Here is a 24,239-nt window from a genome sequence, read left to right on the forward strand (position 1 = left end):
AATATATGAACCTGTGGTGACCGTCCTCACTCAAACCACCACAGTAAGGGTATGGAGTTTGAATTTTATTTTAGATGTGATGGGAAGTCAGTGCTAAGTAATGAATTTATGACTTGGTAGAAAGAAAAGGGTATGGTAGATGAATCTAGATATTGGAAAATATATCAAGACTAGAGCTCATGATTTAAGGGTTATCAGGTATACGTTTTGAAGGTCATAAAATTTAGATTGTATGAATTATGAGTCACCTAGAGAATATATATAAAAGGAGTCCCAAAAGTGTGCCTTGATATACCCTAAGGTTTACTGGAACCAGTATAGGGAAATGAGGCACTGAAGGCAGTAAGTAGAAGGAAAATCAGACATGTACCCTGTCATGAATGCCAAACTAAAACAGGGTTCCAGTAATGAGAAAGGAGAAATAGGAATGTAACAGTTCTCCTACAAAGTTCATCATTAAGTAATTTTATAAACAATGAAAAGTAACATCTATAAATTCTCATAAGAGATTAATAACTTTATTTTCTCAGTATTTCACAAAAGAAAGAGCTGCTTCAAAGTTTTCTTCCCTAATAAAGAATGGTTCTTCGGCCATACCCCTTTGTCTCGCCAACAGTTCATTTCCTCCCTCAACAATCACTGATCTCTGAGCATGTAGTAGGACACAAGCACTGTTCCTTTAGATCTTAAAGCAGATTGTTCGGACCCCCAGTTCAGACTGGTCTAACTCACTTCCCTTTTGTAACAAATCTCAGCACAATTGATAAACTTTTGTCCTATGTCAGGTTTCCTTTAAGCTTACAGTTGGGCAGTGTCTCTGCATAAACACACAAAAGACTGAATATGTTCTCTTAGCAGTCATCACCTGAGGGAACACTGACCTTAGTGGAATCCTCTCTTCTGCAGTCAAGTACGTTTGAACAAAGACTTTTTTATAGTCAATAATTTTGGTGAATATGTATAGTATACAAAATTGTGAGGTTGGAGCATCAGGGAGACACTGAAATTCACCCTCTTAAGTCCATTTTCAGAGCATTTTGGTCAAGTGGCTTTCTGGCATGTTGGACAGTAATTGCTCCCAGGGACTGGTTTTACTGTCTGGCTAATCGCTGTCTCATGCTTCTAGATTATTGACCCTCTGTCCATCTTGCTGACAGGATCAAGCCCTGAGTCAGCTTGTAAAACCTTTTCTTGAAATGTTTTAAAATTAATTGTAGATTTGCAGTGGTTTCTTTGTCAAAGGTTTGTTTTTAATACCTACATTGTAATGTGATAGTTTGTAGTAGTTAAATGAATTCAAGTAGTCCTGGAGTATACCATGCATGTGTGTAGATGTATACATACACATGTCTGTGAACATATAGGTTTAATGTTACAGATCAGAATGTAACTCTACCCTTTTCACTGTCTCCTCCAGTGTTAGCATGGCACGCTTATGCAGCCTACGTGCTACTCCCTGACTGCCTACTTGCTGTCCACCAACTTGAGCGTATACCTTTAGAAGTTCCCACACTTCTCCCCTTGTGTGCACTCATTACAGAGTTCCGCTGAGACTTTGATACTCACAGAGTATTGCTATTAACACTGCTGCCTTGTCCTCTCCAGAGATCATGTGTCGTCTGAGCATCAGTTACGGATCAGTGTGTAGCGTAAATCCTTAAGAGTTAAAAGTCAAAAGTGTTAGTAAATCGCTCCCTAATTATGTTGCTGTGCTTTCAAGTCAGGCCCTAGAGCTACTGTCTTCTTGCACTCATTGCCTGCAATTGGACCTGTGAGCATCAAGCTGTTGAAAGGATTCAGGTCACCTCAGCACTTTGCTTAAACTGTCCCAATCACTTCCATCTACAACCTGCCTTGTCCTATTGATCCCCAGAGTTTGCCCCTCATCGTCGTTTCCTCCCTCCAAATCTGTCAGTCCTACAAAGCCCTGTTCTCTGATATGGAAAAGCAAACTCCTGTCTGTTAAAGGCTTACCTGCCTCCCTTATCCAGAGGGTACTCTCACTGGAGCAACACCATATCCTAATGCAGAAAGAAGGATTGCCGTGGTCAGACTTGAATGCAGTGCAATTTACCTGTGCATCCCAAACTTAGAACAAACTTTTCTGACCTAGTTCACCTACTAATAGGGAAAAACTTACCTATTATTTGTATTATAACTTAAGGTATTTGTTTTTATCATGAACAATATTATTAGCAAAAAGCAAAGTAATGGTCAATATTGGTGTAATACTTTGTTGCTATAGTTGATTTCTACCCAAAGACACTGAAGAAAGACTAGAATGCTTCTCGTTCCCTGTCTTCCAGTTCCCTTGCGTCTTCCTTATACCCTGCTTGTTATCAGAGCTGAATGGCATTGTGTATGCCTCAGTTCCCTTGAGCTAATGTGAAGTTTGAACTTGATTTCTTTACTGATACCAAACTGTATTATAAATAGTTTAAAATATGGAATATTTTTGCCATTTTATAAAGGATATGATCATTATTCATCTAGAATTTTCAGTTGAAAAGTTTACTACTCCTTTTCTTAATTTGTTAATTTTGGCAATCTTGCCAAAATATGTTAATTTTAAAAATTCAGCTGCTGGGCAGTGGTGGTGCACACCTTTAATCCCAGCACTTGGGAGGCAGAGGCAGGCGGATTTCTGAGTTCGAGGCTAGCCTGGTGTACAGAGTGAGTTCCAGGACAGCCAGGGCTACACAGAGAAACCCTGTCTCAAAAAAAAAAAAAAACATTAAATTCAGCTACACATATAATTCATGTGATTGGTTTATCATATTATATTCACAGCATCATCAAGGAAACTGAGCTTATCTAACATTCTCAACAATGAACTAAGGCAAATGAGACTCTCAGTTTCCTGAATCAACCTGATTGATTGTATTCAACATGGCAAAACAGCCCATAATGTCATGACTTGTTGTACAAAACGTTCCACAAATAATACTTAAGGTGTGTACAATAACCTAGAGACTCATTTAAAATAACTTTTTGAACTTCATAACTCAATGATAGAAAGATGAGAAATTCAATTTTAAAATGAACAAAAGATTTTAACATACATTTCAGTTACTGAATGGCCAAAATTGCATTAAATAATTCAATATCATTAATCATCCAGAAAAATATACATTAAAACAGCAGTAAGACCTCACTATCTATCTACCAATTAAAATGCTATAATTGAAAATCTAACCAAATATTGAGGACACTGAACAACTGTTTCATATACTGTGGTGGGAGTGTAAAGTGATAGAGCTGATTTTTAGAACAGTTTGATCATTTGTGGTGGCAGTGCAAGGGACTGAATCCAGGACCTCAGACCTTAGTCACACACTCTGCCAGTGAACTATGTTCATATACAGCTTGCCAATTCAACATACATTTCATAGATTCCAGCCACTGTAATGTTAACATAATACTAACCAGCCAAAACTGTCCTGACAGGACATGGTTGAATGACACAGGAGAGTCACAGCACTTGCCATGCATGTCTGATTTCCCAGGTTCAGGCCCTAGAACACTGGATAGGAAGAAAAATCTGCCTCTGGAAAGTTGTTCTCTTGCCTCCACACATACACTGTGACACACACATCATACCCGTAACAAAATTAAAATTTCTTGGAAAATGTTATCCATGAACATTATGGTAACTGTTTTACACAAAACCAGAAATAGCTTGTGTCCACTGATGAATACATGAGTGAATTATAGTTATCTATACACTCGACTTCCACCATTACCAAAAGCACACCGAAACATATAAAACGGTGTAGTTTTATCTCAAAAGCATGCTGAGTGTAAGATGTCAGGCATATCATCTACATCAAATTCTAGACATTGCAGACTAATGTATAGTGGTAGAAAGCAGACTGATGACTCGAGTCAGAGTAGGGTTGGAGGTTGACTGAAGAGGAACACAAGGACATTTTTGTGTCAGTAGAGACAGGCTATATCTTGATCATGGTGGTACTTACCCAGGGTTAGCATTTGCCAAGTGGGAACTGGAAGGATAGCAGCCAAGTATAGGGACTCGCTGAGTTTATAGAGTGTCCTTCCACATGTTAAATCACTTGATCACCAAGCTTGTAAGTTTTGGTAATCAATAATGTCACCCATTTGAAAGTTTAAGCCATTTTCAGTCTTATTTCATTTTCAGTATTCTCTGACTGCAGTAGATGTTTCCTTAGCCTTTGCATCTCTCATAATGTTTCATGGTGAAGACTTATGATTCTATGTAGTTACTTATATACTTGGAAGTTTTATATGTAAATTTAGTTTCTCAAAGAAATACAGGAAGGATGGTAACAAATGGAAAAACATCATTTTTGTTTTTTTGCTTTTTGCTTAAACATAATATTCTGTTATAATGTGATACAGCATTTTTAAAGAAATACTGTATAACTATAAATACTATAAAAACAATAAATAATTAAAATTACAGCTTTAAAATAAGCTTTATTAAGGCCTAACTTAACATTGTTAGCTTTTCCTTCTAAGTTTCTTGATCCAAATGCAGCATGCTTATTTTTTAAGAATATAGCATTGGGAGAGAATCACAGCTGTGTGGCTTGAAACTCACAGGGCCAACACCAGTACCGTACTACCAACATTTTCAACAAATTTTACTTCATTCATCTTTGTGGAGGCAGAACATAACTTACAAACAGACAGAAAGGAATTGCTGCAAGACTCAAGAATGCAGGCTTGAGGTTGTTTTTTATCTTCTTTGCTCCTGTGAGTAAACATCCCTGGTGCTGTGGGAGGTGGGACACCAGTGTGTCCTATTGCCTCATTTGAGACAGAGAATTGATGCATGCGTTATCTGGGCACTCAGTGCTTCTTCTGAGAAAAGTGTCTTCATTTTAGCATCATCTCTTAATGACCCAGAACTTCCCCTCTGTAAAATAGGAGGCCCTGAAGTTACTATATGTACTTATAATATACCTTTGGACAAGTGAATGTTTTAGTCTTCTGTTACTCTTCACCTCTGTCTTACTGATATTCAAGTTCTAGATATTTTAAATGAATATTTCAATATTTAATATTAGAGGAGTAGCTCAATGGACAAGTACACATATTATGTGCAAGGCTCCAGATTTGATCCTATATACCACAAAAATAAATGATTAACATAAGGATTTTATCCTAAGACAGTTATTCTAGGCAAAACCCTAAAGATCTTGAAACTTAAGTTATTCTGTTTTAGGTAGTTGTTCTTGTAAATGTTTGATCAGCCATTATTTATATTTCTGTTTTCCCTAATTGGTTATGAAAGGTATAACTTTGATACAATAATGCATTGCATTTTTATCTTAAATCACAGAGATAACTTTTTATTTGAACCTAAATGTCAGTATGAATTTGTGAGATCTTATTTTTATATGAATACTTGTATTTTATAATGTATGTGATGTGTGTGTGTTTATTAGAGCTATATTTGACTGCACTTATATACACCAAGATTTATATAAAGGCATTAGAAAAACAGGCACAGTCACTCATGGATATTAGTTATATATAAAGGTTATTGAGGATGCAAAGATATAAAAGATAGAAGAACCTAGTAATTGCCTTTAAGATCAGAGCACAAAGCATTAGTTTGGATTTTACAAGGCCAGCCAGCAACAAAAGAGCAGTAATTTATGAGCTCAGCGTAAAAGAATAGCATAATTGCATTAAAAATTAATGCTAATGAACACTAAAATGGGGAAGGTGGTTATGATGAAAGTTTGTATTCATCTTCCCTGGTTTGAATGATGGCTAGTGGCTTGATTAATGGCTTAATTTCTATCAATTAGCGGGGAAAAATCTCCTGTGAGACAAGGGTAAATTGAGCATTGAATTACATATCTTGCTTTTGTGTGCTAAGAAAAAAGAGCTGCGTATCTCTGATATTAGCCACAGTGACAAATGTGGTGTGCCCCGAGATGTCTGCACCACTCTGCTGACAGGCACGGGCTGTGTGTGGTTACAGGGTGTTGGGTGGAGACGGCTGGCAGACAGCATTCACTCTTAGTTCCTTAGAAACATCCAGCTCCCATCTACAGAATTTTAATTAGAGTCAATAACAATTCTGGAATTAAAATGGACAGCAGACAGCAACTGCAGATTCCCTTTTCTAATCTAGTAATCTGGGTTCCTCAAGTTTCATGCCTTTCTTCTACCTGTTACAAGGAAAATACAAATAGAAATAAAGCCCTCCAGCACCCTTAGTTGTATAGTTCTGTTGAAACGATCATTTCTTATCATTGCATTAAAGGAAACACGACTACTCAGGTTTGCCGTGTCTTGAGCAAGCATAAGCCAATAATAGTCAATACAGTTGGACTGCATAGCAGCCAAATTCATAGGAACTGTGATCTTTTTCTAACCGTAAATAAAGAAATCTGAAGTGAAAATTTTCCTGCTTCTGTCATTTGTAGGCTTAAGAAGGAAATGCTAGGTTCACAAGTACTTCATTTTTTGTTCATTATAAAGGTTTTAAGAGCCGGCAGTGGTGGCGCACGCCTTTAATACCAGCACTTGGGAGGCAGAGGCAGGCGGATTTCTGAGTTCGAGGCCAGCCTGGTCTACAGAGTGAGTTCCAGGACAGCCAGGACTACACAGAGAAACCCTGTCTCAAAAAACCAAAAATAAATAAAAAATAAAGGTTTTAAGAATATGATGTAATAATTTATTTAAAATTCTGTTTAAGTATAGAAGATTCTGAAAATACAATTCTATAATCCACGTCAAAATAATGTCAGAGGAGCAAGACTATGCATGCATGTCTTCTACAAGCAGAGCTGTGTGAATAATCATTAGAATGCAGAATAATTACAGTCCCAAGTACATTTGTTATTTCTAGTAAATGGAAGGAGTAAGGGGAAATCGTTTATTGTGTAGTGTAAAAGGGTAAATAATACATTTTAGAAGCAATGACTAAATCACAGGTCAGGGTTGGTTCCACCACCACCTACCTACATGATCTTGGCTGAGTTACTGATTTGCTTTAGTTTGTCATCTTGCGGTGAGAATGGGGATGTTATCCCAGCAGCTGTGCTGGGCAAATAAGTAAGTGTGAAGTAGTTAGCTCAGAGTGCCTTAACCCTGACTGTTGCTGCTCCCCTTTCCAGTAGTACATACAGCATGTTAGGTAGCCATTTAAATGAAAGCTGTTGCTCCATCATGTTCCCATTCAAAAGGCATCACAAATAAACAGAGTAAAAGTTTTGTGCATTAAACTACAGCATTACTATTTTCTTTGAACATAGGTTCTACCACTTGAGATAGATCATGCCAGGGAAACAGCAAAACCTCCTACATCTCAGAGTACTGGATCTTAGTAGCCGTGACAATCTGAGGCTTCCCCATTCATCACACTGTCCTGGACATACTGTGTGGCCTGGACCGATAAAGCCATGATGGCCTTTGTACCTTCTTTGTGATGTGCACAGGGATGCCTTCCAGTGTTCCTACTCTGTTCATTCTTGGAGTCTTTCCTGCCACACCTCAGCATGATTAAACCAAAGCCAGTCACAGAGTCAAGACAAGTTGGCAACTTTACTGTCCTTAGTGCTATAACTGAATGGCACTAAGCATGTTTCTATAGTAGCATGCATTTACTAAGTGTTTGTAATGATCTACTAGCCTCACACTAAACAGAGGAGTATCAATAGGATTTTCATAGCTACTTTTTCATATTACCCTTTTCTGCTGAAATGTCAGTATGTCAAGGTGTTCTTGCCTATTTCCCATCTAACATAGTCCCCTAGCTCCTTTCTGACCTTGCTCTATTTGTTTTATTATGGAGTACCCACCTTATTTGTTTATTATTTGTCTCCCTACTTGAAATATAAGCTCTCTGAGAGGAACATTCAGTTTCCAAATCCAGGTGTGCAGAGCAATGAAACTCCTCCTAAGATATGTAGCCCATTATTATCCCCATACCAGAAGAGAGAACTCAGACCTACACAGCTTGCACCATTTGCCCAAGGCTATGACAGCTTGTAAGTAGCAGGGAAAGTTTAATCCACGCAATCTAAACCCACAGGTCCTAAAACTATCTCCAGGAGGCTGGAGAGATGGCTCAGTTGGTAAAAGCACTGGCTTCCAGATGACCCGGCTTCAATTTCCAGCATTCACATAGAGGCATCATCTGTAACTCCATTTCCAGGGATCCAGTGCCCTCTTCTGGCCTCTTGAGCCATACATGCAGGCAAAGTAAAGCAAACACTAAAACATTGAATTTTTTTAAGTCACTTGTACAACATTTTATTTTTAATGTTTTAATGCCCTTTGATTTTTAGCTATTCAACAAAAATATATTAATTGCTCACTAGACAATACAGCACCCCCCACTAAGCTCTTAAGGTAACACAGAGGTATGTCATCTCTTAACTGAGGAGACAGAGCTGCCACGCACACAGAGATCATGATCAGTGTGAGACAGCATATTCTAAGAGCCAGGTCAATTATGGAAGAGATCTCTTTTCACATCAGTGGCAAGTGACAGCATCATTAAAACATATGTATAGGCAAGGCCTTAAGTGACAGTAAAAATTCAGAGGCATGAAAACTTTCTAAGTGAGGTATTCAGTGAAGATTTTGTTTTTATGAATCACAATGGCCCAGTTCATTTGTACTTTTTATTATGTTTAACTGATAGTTCTTTGATAGTATAGTCAGTCTGAAATTGTTTGTCTTATTTAACATGCCAGAGTGATTATTTTAATATGAGGTGAGCTTGTGCTGGACCCCAACCAATCACCATTTATGAAAACCCCTTGAAGAACCTCTCCTTCCCTTAGGACACAGAGTTCACACCATCAGCTTCCAGAAGCTTCTAGACAAGGCCCTTTCTACTTAAGGAGTTTTCTGATTTTTCAAGTTGGTCATGGATATAATTTCTGGAGATTTGTTTTCAAGAATACATTTTATGAACAGTTTACAAGTGTTAAGATTGGATAGGTTTCTAATGTATTCTTTTTTAAAGAAATATTGAGGATATATTGGTTTATGTAACAGATAAGTGCATAAAGTGTATTCAGTGGTAAAAGTATAAAATCTGGTGTGAAGTTTACCATCTTCCATCCTAAATGGCTACTATAACTGTATAGAATTCCATTCCATTATGTAGCCTTTGGTTCTGGTTCAGAGTCTGGCTCTGCTTAATTTTGCTGCATGGGTTTTTTTTTTTTGCAACTTTTTATGATTAAGTTTACATAAAGAAAAAAGATAAATTGTTTTTAAAATGAAAGCAATAACTATTTGTAGATTTTATGTTTATAAGAAATTATTTTAATAATTTAAATTTTCTAATAGTATTTATCTACAAGTTCTACTGGAAAACAACTTTACTACTCAAATATGTTGTCTTTTTCTTCATCCTTATAAAGCATTTGGAAATGCTTGACAGTGCAGAGGTTGATTGTTTTGTTTGAAACTGGATGTTCATGGATATTTTGTATTCTTGGCTAATATCCGAGTCAATTTAATCTGGAAATTGGGTAATACTTTGTATTATTAATGGATTTGTAGCAGTAGTGTTAGTGTATAAATATATTTTCCTGGAACAATATCATAAATAACTTAGTAACCTAGACCAACTGACCCAAATTTTTTGTTAACATAAAACACATTTTAACTTTAGATAAGTTCATAAAATATTAATAACTGGAAGGAACCAGTTGACAATGAGCTCTTTGCATGTGTTAAAGATCTCTTTGAAGCACCAGTTGTCCTCATCTCAATATGACATCTTGGGCAATAGTGCCATCTGCTGTTTCCATCCTGTTACTGCTATTACAGGAGACTCATTAATGTTTGTAATCAAAAACTAAAATGTAGACTAAAATTCTGTATTTTCAAATGCAGTTTTAAAAGTGCATTGGACTTCATTTTATCTATATCACAGTGTAAATCTGTGTATCATCATTGGTGCACAAATTGGTGATATTTTAAAAGAAAACTTTGTAACTGCTATTAGAAATTGAAACTGTCAGTAACTTCAAATAGAGCTTATTTTTAAATATAAAATCAACAGTGGTAGCATTTCTTTTTCACAAAAATAAATCAAAATTACCCTCAAAAATTAATTAATAATGATATTTTTAATCTCAAAATGGGCTTTTGGTTCCTTTTTAGGAGTGTGTGTGTGTGTGTGTGTGTGTGCGCACGCGCGTGTGCATGCGCATGCCTCTCTCTCTCTCTCTCTCTCTCTCCATCTGACAAGGAATTCATTGTATTTACCAATAATATACTTGTAGAAATCACTATGTGCTAATCAATGTGTTTCCTTCCTATTCCCCATGTTAAGGTTTTAAAATATTCTTTAATGTTATTCTTCTGGTAACTTTTGTTCTTCATGCTGACAATCAAATTCAGAAAAAGCCTACTTCTCTGTCCCTAAGCCATAGCTACTGAACTCACTCTCCCAGTCTTCCTTCTGGCTTTGAGTCAGTTGTTCACTATATCCCTCAAGCTGTCCTTGCACTCACACCATAGCCCAGTCAAGCCTGGAACTCACAATTTTCCTGCCTCATCTCCCCAACTAGCTAGGATTATAGGCCTGTACCATGAAGCCAGGCTTCTAATAATTTTTATTTTCCTTTCTTTCATTGTGGCTAATAAGATGATTCTTTGCATTCATGTAAGGATGCAAAAAGGTAACTGATTTAACACAATTGCTCAATCTTAAATTGATGCAGAATTTCTTTAAGTGGCATGTAACAAAGAACCTGAACTCAAAATAGCATGATATGTGTTATTGATATGTTACATTCATTCCTAAAACTACAAGGTTATGTTCAAGACTTATATTTGCGGATGTTGATACTAGAATTTTGAATATGGAGCAATTTAAAATATTTTATGGTTATTGTTTTCAGATAGTATAGAGCTGAGCTATTATTAAAACACAGAAATTTTGCATCTCCTATGCATCTTCCTATTTTTAATTTAAGTGTCATTGTTGCTGAGTTTGGGTTGAGCATTACAAGATGAAAGCTATGTGGCTTGTTTCCACACTGTAAATCAGGCAAGCTGGCTTCTCTTCCGTGCCCTGTCACCTTGTTAGTCCTGAGGTGATTTTTTCTTAAAGGACAAAGATAATGTTCTGTTTTCTCTAATCTTTCTTCTTTCCTTTATAATTTCTACAATGCTATTTTAATAAGCATACTGGCCCTTTGGCCAGGGTCTCTAATACCATGTTTATTTATATTAGGCACTGGTTGTATTTCCAAATTTAAAGCTACAAATACTACAAGCTTTAGAGATCAGTACTGTTTCTCAGTTCACCTCTGACATTTAATACTAATGATGTGCTTTGCAAATCCAAATGAGAGAATATGTTAGACAGTTAGAGAAAAAAATCCAAGAGATCTAGTAGCTGATACATAGGAGGCAGCATCCTGAAGTCAGAAATAAGGGCTTCTTGTTGAGAATTTGTGATAGTAAATAATACTGGTAAAACTATCTGGGATTTTTTTTTTAAATACTGTTTTCAAGGAAACATTAAAATTGGCACCTAATTTTTTGTTATTTTTCTCTGCTATAGCATTCTTCCTATGCATGGAACCTTAAAAACTACACGTTAGTAAGGGATGCATTAATATTAATACATTAACCAGACAAAGAATCTCTCATTTTATATGCTCAGTACATCACGTAATTAAAATCCAGAGAACCTTTTATACTAAAGCAAAGGGAGCTATTTGCTTCTCTCCAGCACTTTGGCAGTGTGTGAATTTATACAGGAAAAGGTGTTCTTCAAAAAATGGGGACATAGGCTGCAGCTGCAGCTGCTTCCGAGCATTCCACACAGCTTCCCAGTGAGCCAAGGCTGGGCTCCAGTGGGAGAGCTCATCTCCCCTTGGGCTGAGGCTGGGCTCCAGTGGGAGAACTGATTTCCCCTTGAGGAAACAGATGCTTGCATGGGACCTTACAATATCATTTGTGATTGGCCAAAAGTTGAGGCAAGGTTTTTAAGGCCATATCAATTTGTATTAACCTTTTCCTTTCTTGTTGTTAATTTCTGTCTCGGTGGCCGCCTCTGCACATTCAGGCCAGGGCTGCTAGAGTGCAAGAGCCGCTGTCATGCAGATCCTTCACCTAAGGCTAGCCATCACACTAGTTATCACAGCTATAAAAACTAACCCCAGCCATTAGCCAGAAAGTCTAAATCTCAAAAAATCAAGCTGCCTTAGCCGAGTATACATTGGCTCCTGATTGGTATTGGTATGGATTGGTATCAGTGTCGGGCAAGAGTTTTAACAAGCATGTAATATTTTGTCCAGCTAACATGTGGAAAAGAAAACACAAAAATAAGAGTTGACACCTGAGTCCTGCTTCTTATTAAAAAGCTGTGTGTGAAAGAGAACTACTTCAGTAACTCAATCATCATTTGAGCATTCATAAAAGCATCGTCATAAAGCTATGAAGCAGATAACTGCATAGCTAGCTGTATGATGGTAAGGAGTGCACTAAGGCATCAGAGGAAAGAGGAATGTCGTATACTAGTGTCATACAGGAAGAAGAGATATGCATGTGTATTGTTCCATAAATGCTGGAAGCTAAATTCAAACCTAAGAAAAATAATTATCTTTGGATTTGAGGAAGAATGAGGAGTCTGGGGTAGGAATGATAATGTTTTACAATTTAACCTAGAACTACATCACAACTTAAAAACGTGTTAGTCATAGAGCAAGATGTAAAAATCAGAAATAAACTGAAGTAAACCCTATAAAATTAATAGCATAATCAAATAAATTATTTCAAGTAACTTAAAGCATAATGTTTTCACAGTTCATCAACAGAATAAACGTTCAGGACAAAAACATTTTTAACAACGTGCATTAATAACCTTTGTGACTTATAGTAGTCATTGCCATTTTATTTTTTAATTTAATGCATACCTAAATGGAAAATGAATCCTTTCAACAATATTGTTAATGCTGATTGTTTTAGCATATGAAAAGATATGTAACTATAAAATTACTTAAAATCCTAATCATTAATATAGTTGATAGTAATCAGCATGGATTCATATTAACTTTTCTCCCTAGAATATCTTTTTTCCCTATACATTCAATCAACTGAAAAGCAGTGGCAGTTCAGCGATGGTTAATTTGCTGAGAACCCAGATTATTATCTGTGTCTTCCCCTTCTGAAAGGAGTGGAGACGGGCATTGTATCACTTGAGGGACAGGGACTGTGTTAAGATAATGCTGGAATACCATGCCATGGCTTCACTACTGGGGAGCACACAATAGGGACAGCTACCCAGAGTTTTGAACAATTTGAGCATCATTAAAACTATTTACATATTATTGTGAGCTCATAATTGACATCTTTGGTAACAAGTAGACTAAAAATACTAAATAAAGAAAAGAAATCAGGGCCAATGAGATGGCTTGGTGGATAAAAGTGCTTACCACACAAACCTGGTGACCCAAGTTCCGACTCGGAATCACACAGTGGAAGGAGAGAAGCATTTTCCAGGAGTTGTCCTCTGGACTCCACATATTCCATATGATACGTGTGTTTGCCTGCACTCGTACTCAGAATTTGTGAGAGGAAATATTTTTGTGACCCCATAATACAGGCTACATTTCAGTCACTGACAGCTAATGCAAGAATGTTCCCCCATGTAAAAAAAAAAAAATCAGAACTAACAAATACAACAATAGAAGTTATATTTTATAGCTTCTAATTAAATCACTGACTTTAGAAGCAAACATTAATGTTACTAAAACCACTAACGGAAAGATTCATGTAGAAGAACTTTGTAATGGAAAAGGTCAGATTGACATCCTCACTTTGGACCCATTGATCAATCTGAACATCAAGAAAAGTGGTCAGTGTGCTTCCTGATTTAATATAAGAAAAATTACATGACTGCACCAGTAATAAGTTTTGAAGATTTGTTTTTATTTTATGTGTATGTGTGAGTGTCTGCGTGTGTGTATATGCACCACATGCATGCCTAGTACATGTGGAAGCCAGAAGCTATCTCAGACCCCTGGAACTGGTTTTATAGGTAGTTGTGAGCTGCCCAGTGGGTACTGGCAACTGAATACAGGACCTTTGCAAAAACAGCAATGGCCCTTAACCACTGAGCCATCTTTCCAAACCTCAAATGATAGACTTTTGATCAAAGTAAACTGAGCTGGACTGGAGCCAGGCCTCGTGCTGATTAGCACACACAGTGGGTGATAGAGGAACTTGTTAGAGGACATCATGAGGTTAAGACCAGCCAGACCCAGAAGGCAGGAAACTGAAAAAGGAGTTCACTTGCTCGCTCAGTAAACAAGTGACAATAGAAGGGGGAAGGGGCTCTGCATGATGGATGGACCAAATCCTGCCCAAGCAAGTGTCATGTGGGTACTGGTTTGTATCTTGTTCAAACAAGCTACTGTAGAAAGACATCTTTTGATACCAGTGAAAAATGAAACATGGAGCATGCAAATCATATTTAATTACTGGTAATCTGAGGCCTGACCAACAGAATTATGATAACATTGTTATTATTGGTGGTACAGCTTAAACTGTTAGAGTTTACCAAACAATATGTGGTCTGGAGTTTGTTTCTGTACAGTAGGTCCTCTTGGATTTGCTTTTACATACCCCAAGGTTTCCACCCCAAAATATATGAGAATGCAAAATAGTAATGAATATAAAATCGGGTGATGGTTATGGGTGGATTTGTTGTCCTTTTGTTCCTTTTGTGTGTTTTCATAATAAAATGTTCAAAGTAGAGGGGACAGGGCTTATATTAGCCAAAATCACAATAGCAGTGGCTCCTCAGTAAGCTTTAGCTTTTAAGTGGAAGTCTTAGTTTCTAGGCATATTTTATTTTTGAAATTCAAGGGGGATGGTACTTATTACAGCTTAACTTAGTATATCCATGTGCCTGGGTGTAATGTTGGTAACAAGCTTGTACTAAAGTCCACTGACATTTCTGTTTTTTAGACCAAGCCACCCTGGTCGAACAAGTAAAAAGAGTAAAAGAAATTGAAGCAATTGAAAGTGATTCTTTTGTTCAGCAGACATTCAGATCAAGTAAAGACATCAAAAAAGTAAGTGTCCTCATGGACGTTATGAATAAGCCTTTGGGTTCCAACTGGAGGAGGTGCTTGATTAATGGATTTTATATAGATCTGACTGCTTCCTCCTGTATGGACATGAATAAGGAAGAGAATGTCAGTCGTCTTGGTGAGAGAGTGAATCAACAAAAATATACTGTAAACACGGTTCTGATACTGTTTTTATTTTGAAGTTTATCAAAACAACTAAGATATCACTACATATGATTCTATAACTGTAATGCCCATTCCACAAATATAAGCAGGCTTTTTTTAATATGTATGTGTGCATACTTTTTGAATTCTTATTCCTAGATAGATTTTTTTAAGGACTTTAAATGATAAAGCTATTGCTCAAGTGGAACAATGGATCTCCGGTCTTTGCTCAGATGTGTGTCACTTCGCCAGCTTCGGCAAAAAGGAGCTTTGATGGCATTTCATTTCTGTTGAATTTTTCGCTTATTCTTTCACATGACAAGAAGACCGCTTTTAAGAATTTGCATTCCTTAGAAGGAAAAGATGTTTTAGGAAATACACATACCCTTTAGTAGCATTGATATAGTGAAGTAATAGCTGTAGCTTACATTTATTTTGAAGTCTAATACATGTGCAAATGTGGTAAGGCTATATAACATACTAATGATAGTCATTTATTTTTCTGGTATCAGATTTATAAGTAGTCATATTCTGGATATTACATGTTTTTAATAAGATGAAGCTACTTGTTCAAATTTGCATTATTTAGTGTTTCAAAAGTTACCCTCCAAAAATATTGTACCAATTTAAATTCTCACTAAAAGTACAAGGTGCTTTCTATCTTTTAAACAAAAGCTTTTTCATGTTTACTAACCTGATATGTCAAAACTATCCAGTTGTTTCCTATAGAACTTCTGGTGTTAATAGAGATCTGGAATTTTAAATTATCTAATACATTTAAAGATAGAATATTGCAAAGAATGAGCTGAGTGTGTGTTGTTTGTCAGGTGCAGGGTTAGATAGCCTTGGATGACCTATAGCCCCGTGTCATCGCAGTGTTTATTCCATTTGAACTTTTAGTAATGCATCATCACAGCTCCTGAAAACCACAGCCATGAAATAGATCTATGGATGAATAGATTAGATTAGATAGTGGATAGACAGACAGACAGACAGACAGACAGATCCATTTTACTTAATGTCTTATTCTTACATAGTATAAATCCATCTATCTAAAAAAATGTATTTGTTTGAAGGTTTTGTCTCAACTGTATTTATTTTCCGAACTTCGTTCTGAATTCTCTATTATGTTTGGATGTTCTTATAATCAATGAGCGATTTCTTTCTGTGGAAATACTACTTACTCTACAGTCTACAGACTGGAGTTTATTTTACAATACTTCCTATCTGGTTCTAAGTATTGCTTCTCTTTACATTTATTTTTAACTCACGTTTTCCTTCATGAAGGTGTACCTGGTGAAGATTAGTTGTTCTTAACAGGAGAATATGCTAGCGCCTCAGGAGATGGCATCCCCTCTGAACACACAGTAAAGCCTTAGCCATCCAGCACGTGACTGTCATTGCTAACTATGCTTCAGAATGATCAGAAGAGCAGTGATGGACTAACAAGAATAAGCTTGCCCTCCACTGAAGTATAAAACGAGGGACAATGTATTAGCTTAGAAAGTGGCATCGCTGTCTAGTCTGAAATGTCTGTGTCTGCAGTGTAAGGCAAGGACTCGGGATGCCTAAGAAGATGAATTATTTATGAGGAGATTACTTAGCAAAGAGAAGTAAATTATCCTGAGTACTATTTCATCCAGGTCCTGGGAAGACATGATGGGCTACCCTTGCTGCATAGCAAAGATTAACTCTCCTGAGGACTAAATCACCCAGGGCCCAGATCTTTGTCCTCTGGACAGTTGTGTGCACTTAGTATAAAGTTTGCTTCTCTAAAAAAGGCTGTCCATATTTAGCTACCTTTTCAATTGTGGCTTTCCACTGATTAAGCTAGAGAACTGTCACCAGGAAGAAAATGCCTCATAGCGGTGGCATGGCAGACACTCTGGGTATTGTACAATACATACGAATTTAACTAGTTTAACTCTGAAACCTTACCCAAGGAGTTAGAAAATTTGATAGATCCTTGATACATCATTATCTTTAAAAGCTAAGATATAGCTTGTTTTAAGATGGTGTCCCACAAAAATTTGGCACCAGCTGTTTCGCGCTAATACTGCTGTGTCTGGCAGATAATCCCCAAGTGTTCAAAGGAGAGTAAATAACCCTGTGCAACGTATGTAGCAGATGTGCAGCTTGGTCTTCATACAGGTCCCCAACAACTAGAGCTGGGGCTATCCCTGACTTTGTTGCCTGCCTGTGGATCCTGGTGTGTCTAGCCTTCAGTGACTTGATGTGCCAGTATAGGTTGGTACCAAGTGGGGGAAGAAAGGCAGTAAAGGGATTGGCTGTGTGAGGGGGGACATGGAGGAGAGGTGGGGCTGCAATTAGGATATAAAGTGAATAAATTAATTAACGAGTGAAAAATAAAAAAACCAACCCTGTGCAACATAAGCGGTGCTGCTAATTGGAGGATTATGAAAGTCATTTTCCAATTGTACCACCAGGTGGCAGTATTGCACAAAAGTAGAATTTCTGTGGTCCAGTACAGAGATCTGTTTCTATGGTTGAGCCAAACTTTTCTCTTATAGTTTCCATCACTTAACTGAGAAGCATCTATTGATTCTATAGCTACAAAAATTTAAACTTCCAGGCCCCAATCCTAACTTTTGATAGTTTTAATTTGCATGTTTGTTTACATTATTTTTTTTTGTTTGTTTTTGTCTTTAAATGTTGGGCTGAAGAAATGGCTTAGTAGGCAAGAGCTCTTTCTTGCAAGGGTGAAGATATGTGTTTGTATGCCAGCACACAGGGGCAGGGGAGATGACAGAAAAAAGCCAGGTGTGGTCACATGTATGCTGTGGGCGCAAACAGGTCACTGGGTCCTCCTGGACTAGCTCCACGTTCAGTGAGAGACCCTGTCAAGGGGAGAAGGCAAGAGTGCTAGAGCAGGATAGGTGTCCTCCCCACCTCCATGCTTGCACACTGCACACACCCTGTGGAAACACACATAGGAAACACAGGATGAGAGGAACTGGCCTATATTATCAGATAGTACTTGAAAAGGGAGAATCCGCAGCTCCTCCACATCTTTTTAAGGCAGTTCAGCTTATGGTCTGCATCCCTCCCTAAGCTCTGTGGGAGCAAGTCGTCTTTATGAGGCAGTGTGGACTACCAAACATTGACTTCTTGAGTCTTGTTGAGCTGACATGTGATGTGTCCCACTTTCCCTCACACAGAATATTGGGGTTTGCCTTTAACTCAATTTCATAAATGTATATTATGACTTTACCACTAGGCCCGTGAACCTTCTAGGCTCAGTAGATCAGAGATATACAAATGTTTGAAACCTGGATGGCATGGGAGGAGCAATGTTGCCTCCAAAATATAAGAAAAATGCCAAATAAAATGTAATGACTATTTCTTTTAATATGTATAAAAATTAACGTGATTTATGTGACTATAATTGGTTGTTAGGTTTAGTACTGATAGGCATGCCTTCATTTGGAAGCAGTTTGTGGCACAGATTTCTCTCGCTTTGGAAGAGTGTCTGCTTTTCTTTGATGATTTCTCAGAAATGCAGCTTTCAGGGTCATTTTGTCTATAGGAGTAGAAGTCTCTCTCATGTATGCAGACCAGCTTCTTCTAGTGTGAAAGTGAATTCAGTTTGAATCAAATAAAACAACGAATGAGGCCAGGCAGTGGTGGTGCACGCCTTTAATCTCAGCACCTTGGAGGCAGAGGCAGGCAGATTTCTGAGTTCGAGCCCAGCCTGGTCTACAGAGTGAGTTCCAGGACAGCCAGGGCTATACAAAGGAACCCTGTGTCGAAAAAAAAACAAAATAATAATAATAATAATAATAATAATAATAATTAATTAATTAAAAAACAATGAATGAATCTTACCATTAAGCATTAGTTCATCTGGGATGAAGGGATGGTTGAGTCCATCAGATATTTGTTGTGTAAGCATAAGGAACCGGATTCCATCCCCAGAACCCCACGTAAAAATGTGGTGCTGTGCTTGGAATCTCAGCACTGGAGAAGCAGAGACAGGTTGGGTCCCTGAGATCACTGGCTAGCAGCTTAGCCTGTTTGGTGATCTGCATGCCAGAAAGGGATTCTTTATCAAGAAGCAACATAGAGAATACCTGAGGAACAGCACTATGCAGGCATGCACACACACGTACTCACAGGCGTTCTTGCATAAGCACACAGATACTCAGGGACTAGTCTTCTGTTACTGACCAACACATAAAGACTTTCCCTTCTGCCAAAACAACTACAGAACCTGACAAGATCTATTAAGCAGTTTTCAGGTATCTGACTTTAAGTAGCTCAAGAATGAACATCTTGCCATGAGTGAAACCGAGCGTGGTACTTCCAGTTCCTGGCCTCTCTGTCTGAAATCAGTTTCCTGTCCTGGTGCTGAGTGGTTGTGCAGCCCGGCTTAGCAAGTGCCAGTTGGGGGCCTGGGCTACAGTGTCTAACTGCACATTATCTACCTTGGCCTCCCTCCCTTCTGATTTTTCTCCTCTCAATTGTACACAGTGTTCCCTCTGGCTAAAGCACTCTCTCCCTTCCTCTCCCTATGTCTTAAATTTTACCTTGTAAATAAAAGACACTGTCCCTGGGCACCCAGTCTAAACTAGACACAACTCTGCAGTCCCCAGCATTTAGTGTTAGTATCTTAGTTATTCTGTGTGAGCATATGCTGTGGTTAATTATTATGTATTTATGGTTATATATTTGTTTATAATCCGTTAATTCAATCAACAACAAAACTCACCAGCAGACACAGGCCCCTTTTCTATCTTATTCTCCCTTTGTTCTCTAGGGCTTACCAAGCAATGTTTAATGAGACAGTTCAAATTGACAGGTATCCAAATTGAAAATAAAATAATCTAAGAAAAACTTAATTAATTTATATATAACTCATCCTCTAGACATTTTCCATAGTAATATTTGTTTTGAGCTTAATACAAGAAAATGGCTGTTAAGTAGTAGACATAAGTCAAAAGAAAATAGAAATTAAATAAAATAGAGCCCATAGATGTTGATAAAACACTACCAAGGAGAATTGATTTCCCATTCGTCTGTTCTGTATTATATTTTAACTTCAGATTCTTACCTAATTCCTATCATATACTCCCTGCAGTCTTGCTGCTAATCAGTCACTCCTCAGGCCACCTCCTCTGTCAGGGAAGACTGAAGTTTACCTGAGTCAGCACATGCCACTGGTTCCTTCGAGGCAGGAGCAGTGATTTATCCGTCTTTGTGTTCCAGCACTTAGTGCAGTGTATGGGCCATGGCAAACACTGCATGCAGTCGGGGGTGGGGGAGAGTAAGAACTTTAGTTTTATTCTTACAGAATATGATGTACCTTTTTTTAAGCTTTTTTTTAAAAGTACCTTTAAGTAATCTTAAAAGATAACCTGTAAGCTCACCAGTGGATGTGGTGCATATCAGTGCAATGGAGTGTTCTTTAGCAACTACACAATGAAGCACAGATATGCTATAACACTAATGGCTCTTTAAAATACTAGGCTAAATGAAAACCACTTACTACATGGTTCCTTTCATACAAAATCTCCATAACACACAGCCAGAGTAGATAGGTTGGCTGCCTTTTCTTCAAGAGATTGGAAGAAATAAGTGATTGCTAATAGATATGGAATGTTAGAAGGAATAATAAAGACATTCCAAAATAGATCATGATAGCAGTTGTATAACTGTGTAAATATGCTAAAGTCCATAGTATGGTATGTGAATTATAGCTAACAAGAATAGATGTGATTTTAAAGAAAACTTTTGGATTTTTCTTTATACCTGAGGCCAACTTAATCCTAGAAGTATAATGTAACTTTTTGATTATTATAATTTAGATACCAAATATATGTATATATTTATGCATGTATATATGCATATGTATACATTTCAATAGAAAAGATTAAACACTGATTTCATAAGAAAAGCATAATGTTCATAAGAAATTTTTAAAATTCCGTTCACACTTACATTTGTTTTTTGGAGTAACATTTTTTTTCCCATTCAGGAACATGGAGCCTTTTGAGATGACTATCATCTCAGAAGAGACCAAGCAGAACTATTATTGTTCAATATTAAATATTATGAAACCCAATTTCTAAAGATAGGTATACTCAGATTACTATGTGTTGCATTTTCAGGCAGTAGAACCAAGTGAAGTGAAGCATGTGACTCCAGCATCAGGACCAGCATTGGTTGCTGCTGACCCACCCAGCACTGGGAAGGAAATAGACCCTGACAGCATCCCCACAGCTATCAAGTACCAAGATGACAATTCTCTAGCTCATCCAAATGTAAGACCCTTAAACCTGGTGCATCTGCTCACTGAGTCACCAAGCAGTTGTCCTTTTCTTTGGACACAAGGAAGACCGCTGCAAATGGGGTCATGGCTTCTCTTTGTTACAGATGGGCAACTGACCTCAAGCCTTATGGTTTTTTACATGTATTTTAATCTAGTGTTGAGTAAACATGTTTCCTGACTTCCAAAACTGTACTGTACTTAAGAAAAATGGTCAAAGATGGAAAGTGGTTTTCCTTTTATAACTGAAATGAGGAAGTTTTACACAGTCAAAGTTCTAATGCTAGCCCACCAGCTCTGGTTTTTCAGCTGTGTGACCCTGTCACTAATACAATAGTCTGTGTCTTTACAGAATGGTGTGACTATGTTTTTCAGAAAGCAACTCGCAGATGTAGACTGTGAAGTTGCCAGTCAGGCTATCCCTTTACTTCACAAACTCCTGAGGCTCACAGTGAGTGGGAGTTAAGCAGTGAAGGAGGCCACAAGGGTTGAGCAACACGCACTGCTGCTTCGGGAATGTTCTGTCAGAGAGATCTCTGTCCTGTTACATGAGTTCTGAGCTACTGATGCACACTAACGCTCTCACTCTCCTCTCTTTTACTGTAGTTATTTATTGAAAAAGCTGAAGCTGAAGAAAAGTGGTTCAAGAGATTAATTGCTCTCCGACAAGAAAGACTGATGGGCAGTCCCGTGGCCTAAGCAACAGACTTATGGTTGGATTGACAATAACCTTGAAAATTTTGTTTTTTAAATACTAAAATTAATTTTTCACTCTTAAAAATACTTTAGCCAATCACATTTTTAAAATCACCTCATTTCATCCCTCATGTTCAACTAAATATTTGGTAACTTGATTCTAACATTGTGAATAGTGAATCTATTGTAAAAGGTCTGAGGGCATGAATATATTACACTGTTAATAAAGCCAATAATAAAAATATCAGTGTTGAAATAAATGAATTCTCAGTAGTGTTTCTCATGACAATTCTTGCAGTCATGTTTTTGACCCACTATTGTATGATTTTATATACAAGAGAATTTTAGTATGAATATGAGCTTTCATCTCTTGTGTATTGTGAAACCCTTCTGGAATCCCTTAGCTCACCTTTTTTTTTTTTTTTTTTTTAAGTTTTTCGAGACAAGGTTTCTCTGTATAGCCCTGGCTATCCTGGAACTCACTCTGTAGACCAGGCTGGCCTGGAACTCAGAAATCCGCCTGTCTCTGCCTCCCAAGTGCTGGGATTAAAGGAGTGCACCACCACTACCCGGCTTAGCTCACCTTTCTTAAGGGTTTTAGGTTTCATAGAAGGTCTAAGCAATGACCATGTTAGATTTGAAGGCAACATGTTTTGTGTCAAGTGTGAACTCAGTCCTCTAATTCTAGTCCTTTAGAGGCTTAGGAGGAAGGATCTCAACTCCAGTCTGCACTGCACAGCAAGTACTGGGACACCTCAGACTACATGGTGAGGCCTTGTCTGAAAAAATGTTAATTAAATAAAAGAATAGTTTTTGCTTAGAGATCAATTTGTATTATGTGTTCTTCTGAAACCTATAACTAGTCCTTTCCTGTAGCAGTCACATGTCCAATGTTAGTCATCACTGTGCATCGCTGTGACAGAAGTACTAGCCCAACTTCAGGGGAAGGCTTATTTTATTTTGTCTTATGCTTTGAGCAATTTTAGGCCATGGTCAGCTGTCTCCACTGCTTGTAGGTCTGTGGCAGGCAGAAACACGGCAAGAGGCCATATCCCAGAAAAGTCTCTCACTATTGGCTGTCTGGAAGCAAAGAGACAGGAAGGGGCTAAAGCCATGGTGTACCCTTCAGGGACATACACTAGCCGCCTGCTTCTAGTCTGTCCCCTACCTCCTGGTAGCTCATTCAGCTCTAAGCTCATGGTTTAGTCCATTGATGAAGTAACAATCCCCATGTTCCAGTAACCCTATCGCTAACACCGGCAGCACAGAGCCAGGCTTTAACCATTTGAGCCTTTTGGGAGACACTTCATATCCATGCGAGGCATATGTGACTGACCCAACACTCAATGGAAAAAGAGTTTCTGAGAAATAAGAGCCCTTCCAGCACTCCTGCTTAGGCAATGCCTGTCCCCTCCTGAGGAAGCAACATGCTGTGTGTAGAATGTTCTCTAATAGACAAGCCGTGGACATCTCTGAAGTCCATACTAAACATGCTAGAGAGAAGGGATTTGGGCCTTGCTGTACAAAATGGGGTTTTACTTTCTGGCACAAACACTTTTTTCCCCATTGTTTTTTTTTTCTCTGCTTACTTTTACACTGACTCTCTGAAGACTGGAGCTGCGGGCACAGCCCCAGGAAGTCCCTGGGATGAGATACATAGGCCATTATAACTCCGTCTTTTTTACACTTTAGAGCTACTGAAGTTCTCTTCTCTGTTAAGGATGAAAACCAGGAAGAGCCTTACCCTCAGTTGCACGTGCTATAAAGAACGTTTATTTTAAAATGTTTGTTTTCATGTATATATTTTCTTGATCTTAGCAAAGGCTATTTTCCTTGGCTCTACAAATAAACATGCCCAGTATAAAGGCAGGTTCATGTAGTTGTTAATGTAGAAACACAGCTATTCAGTAGTGATTTCAGGAGGGATTAATCTTGTCAGATATTTTGCTTTTTAGTGCTTTATATAATTTGTAAACTGTGTTCTCCTGCTATTAGGAAGTATATGTTTTGGAAAGGATATAAGTTATCAGTTGGCC

General features: G+C 37.8%; 1 protein-coding gene across 1 annotated transcript in view; it reads left to right on the forward strand.

Annotated features, from left to right (window-relative positions):
* Rsrc1 (arginine and serine rich coiled-coil 1) overlaps positions 1 to 22,467 on the forward strand; it is a 326,375-nt gene extending 303,908 nt beyond the window's left edge. Inside the window, exons 8-10 of the mRNA XM_028763545.1 lie at positions 14,953 to 15,059; positions 21,350 to 21,502; positions 22,114 to 22,467. Of these exons, the coding sequence (XP_028619378.1) occupies positions 14,953 to 15,059; positions 21,350 to 21,502; positions 22,114 to 22,206 (353 nt within the window). The 3' untranslated portion in view covers positions 22,207 to 22,467. The remainder of the gene's footprint in view (positions 1 to 14,952; positions 15,060 to 21,349; positions 21,503 to 22,113) is intronic.
* Positions 22,468 to 24,239: the final 1,772 nt, after the last annotated feature.

The sequence above is a fragment of the Grammomys surdaster genome, unplaced genomic scaffold (assembly GCF_004785775.1).
Source record: "Grammomys surdaster isolate TR1022 unplaced genomic scaffold, NIH_TR_1.0 139, whole genome shotgun sequence".
Classification (NCBI taxonomy): Eukaryota; Metazoa; Chordata; class Mammalia; order Rodentia; family Muridae; genus Grammomys; species Grammomys surdaster.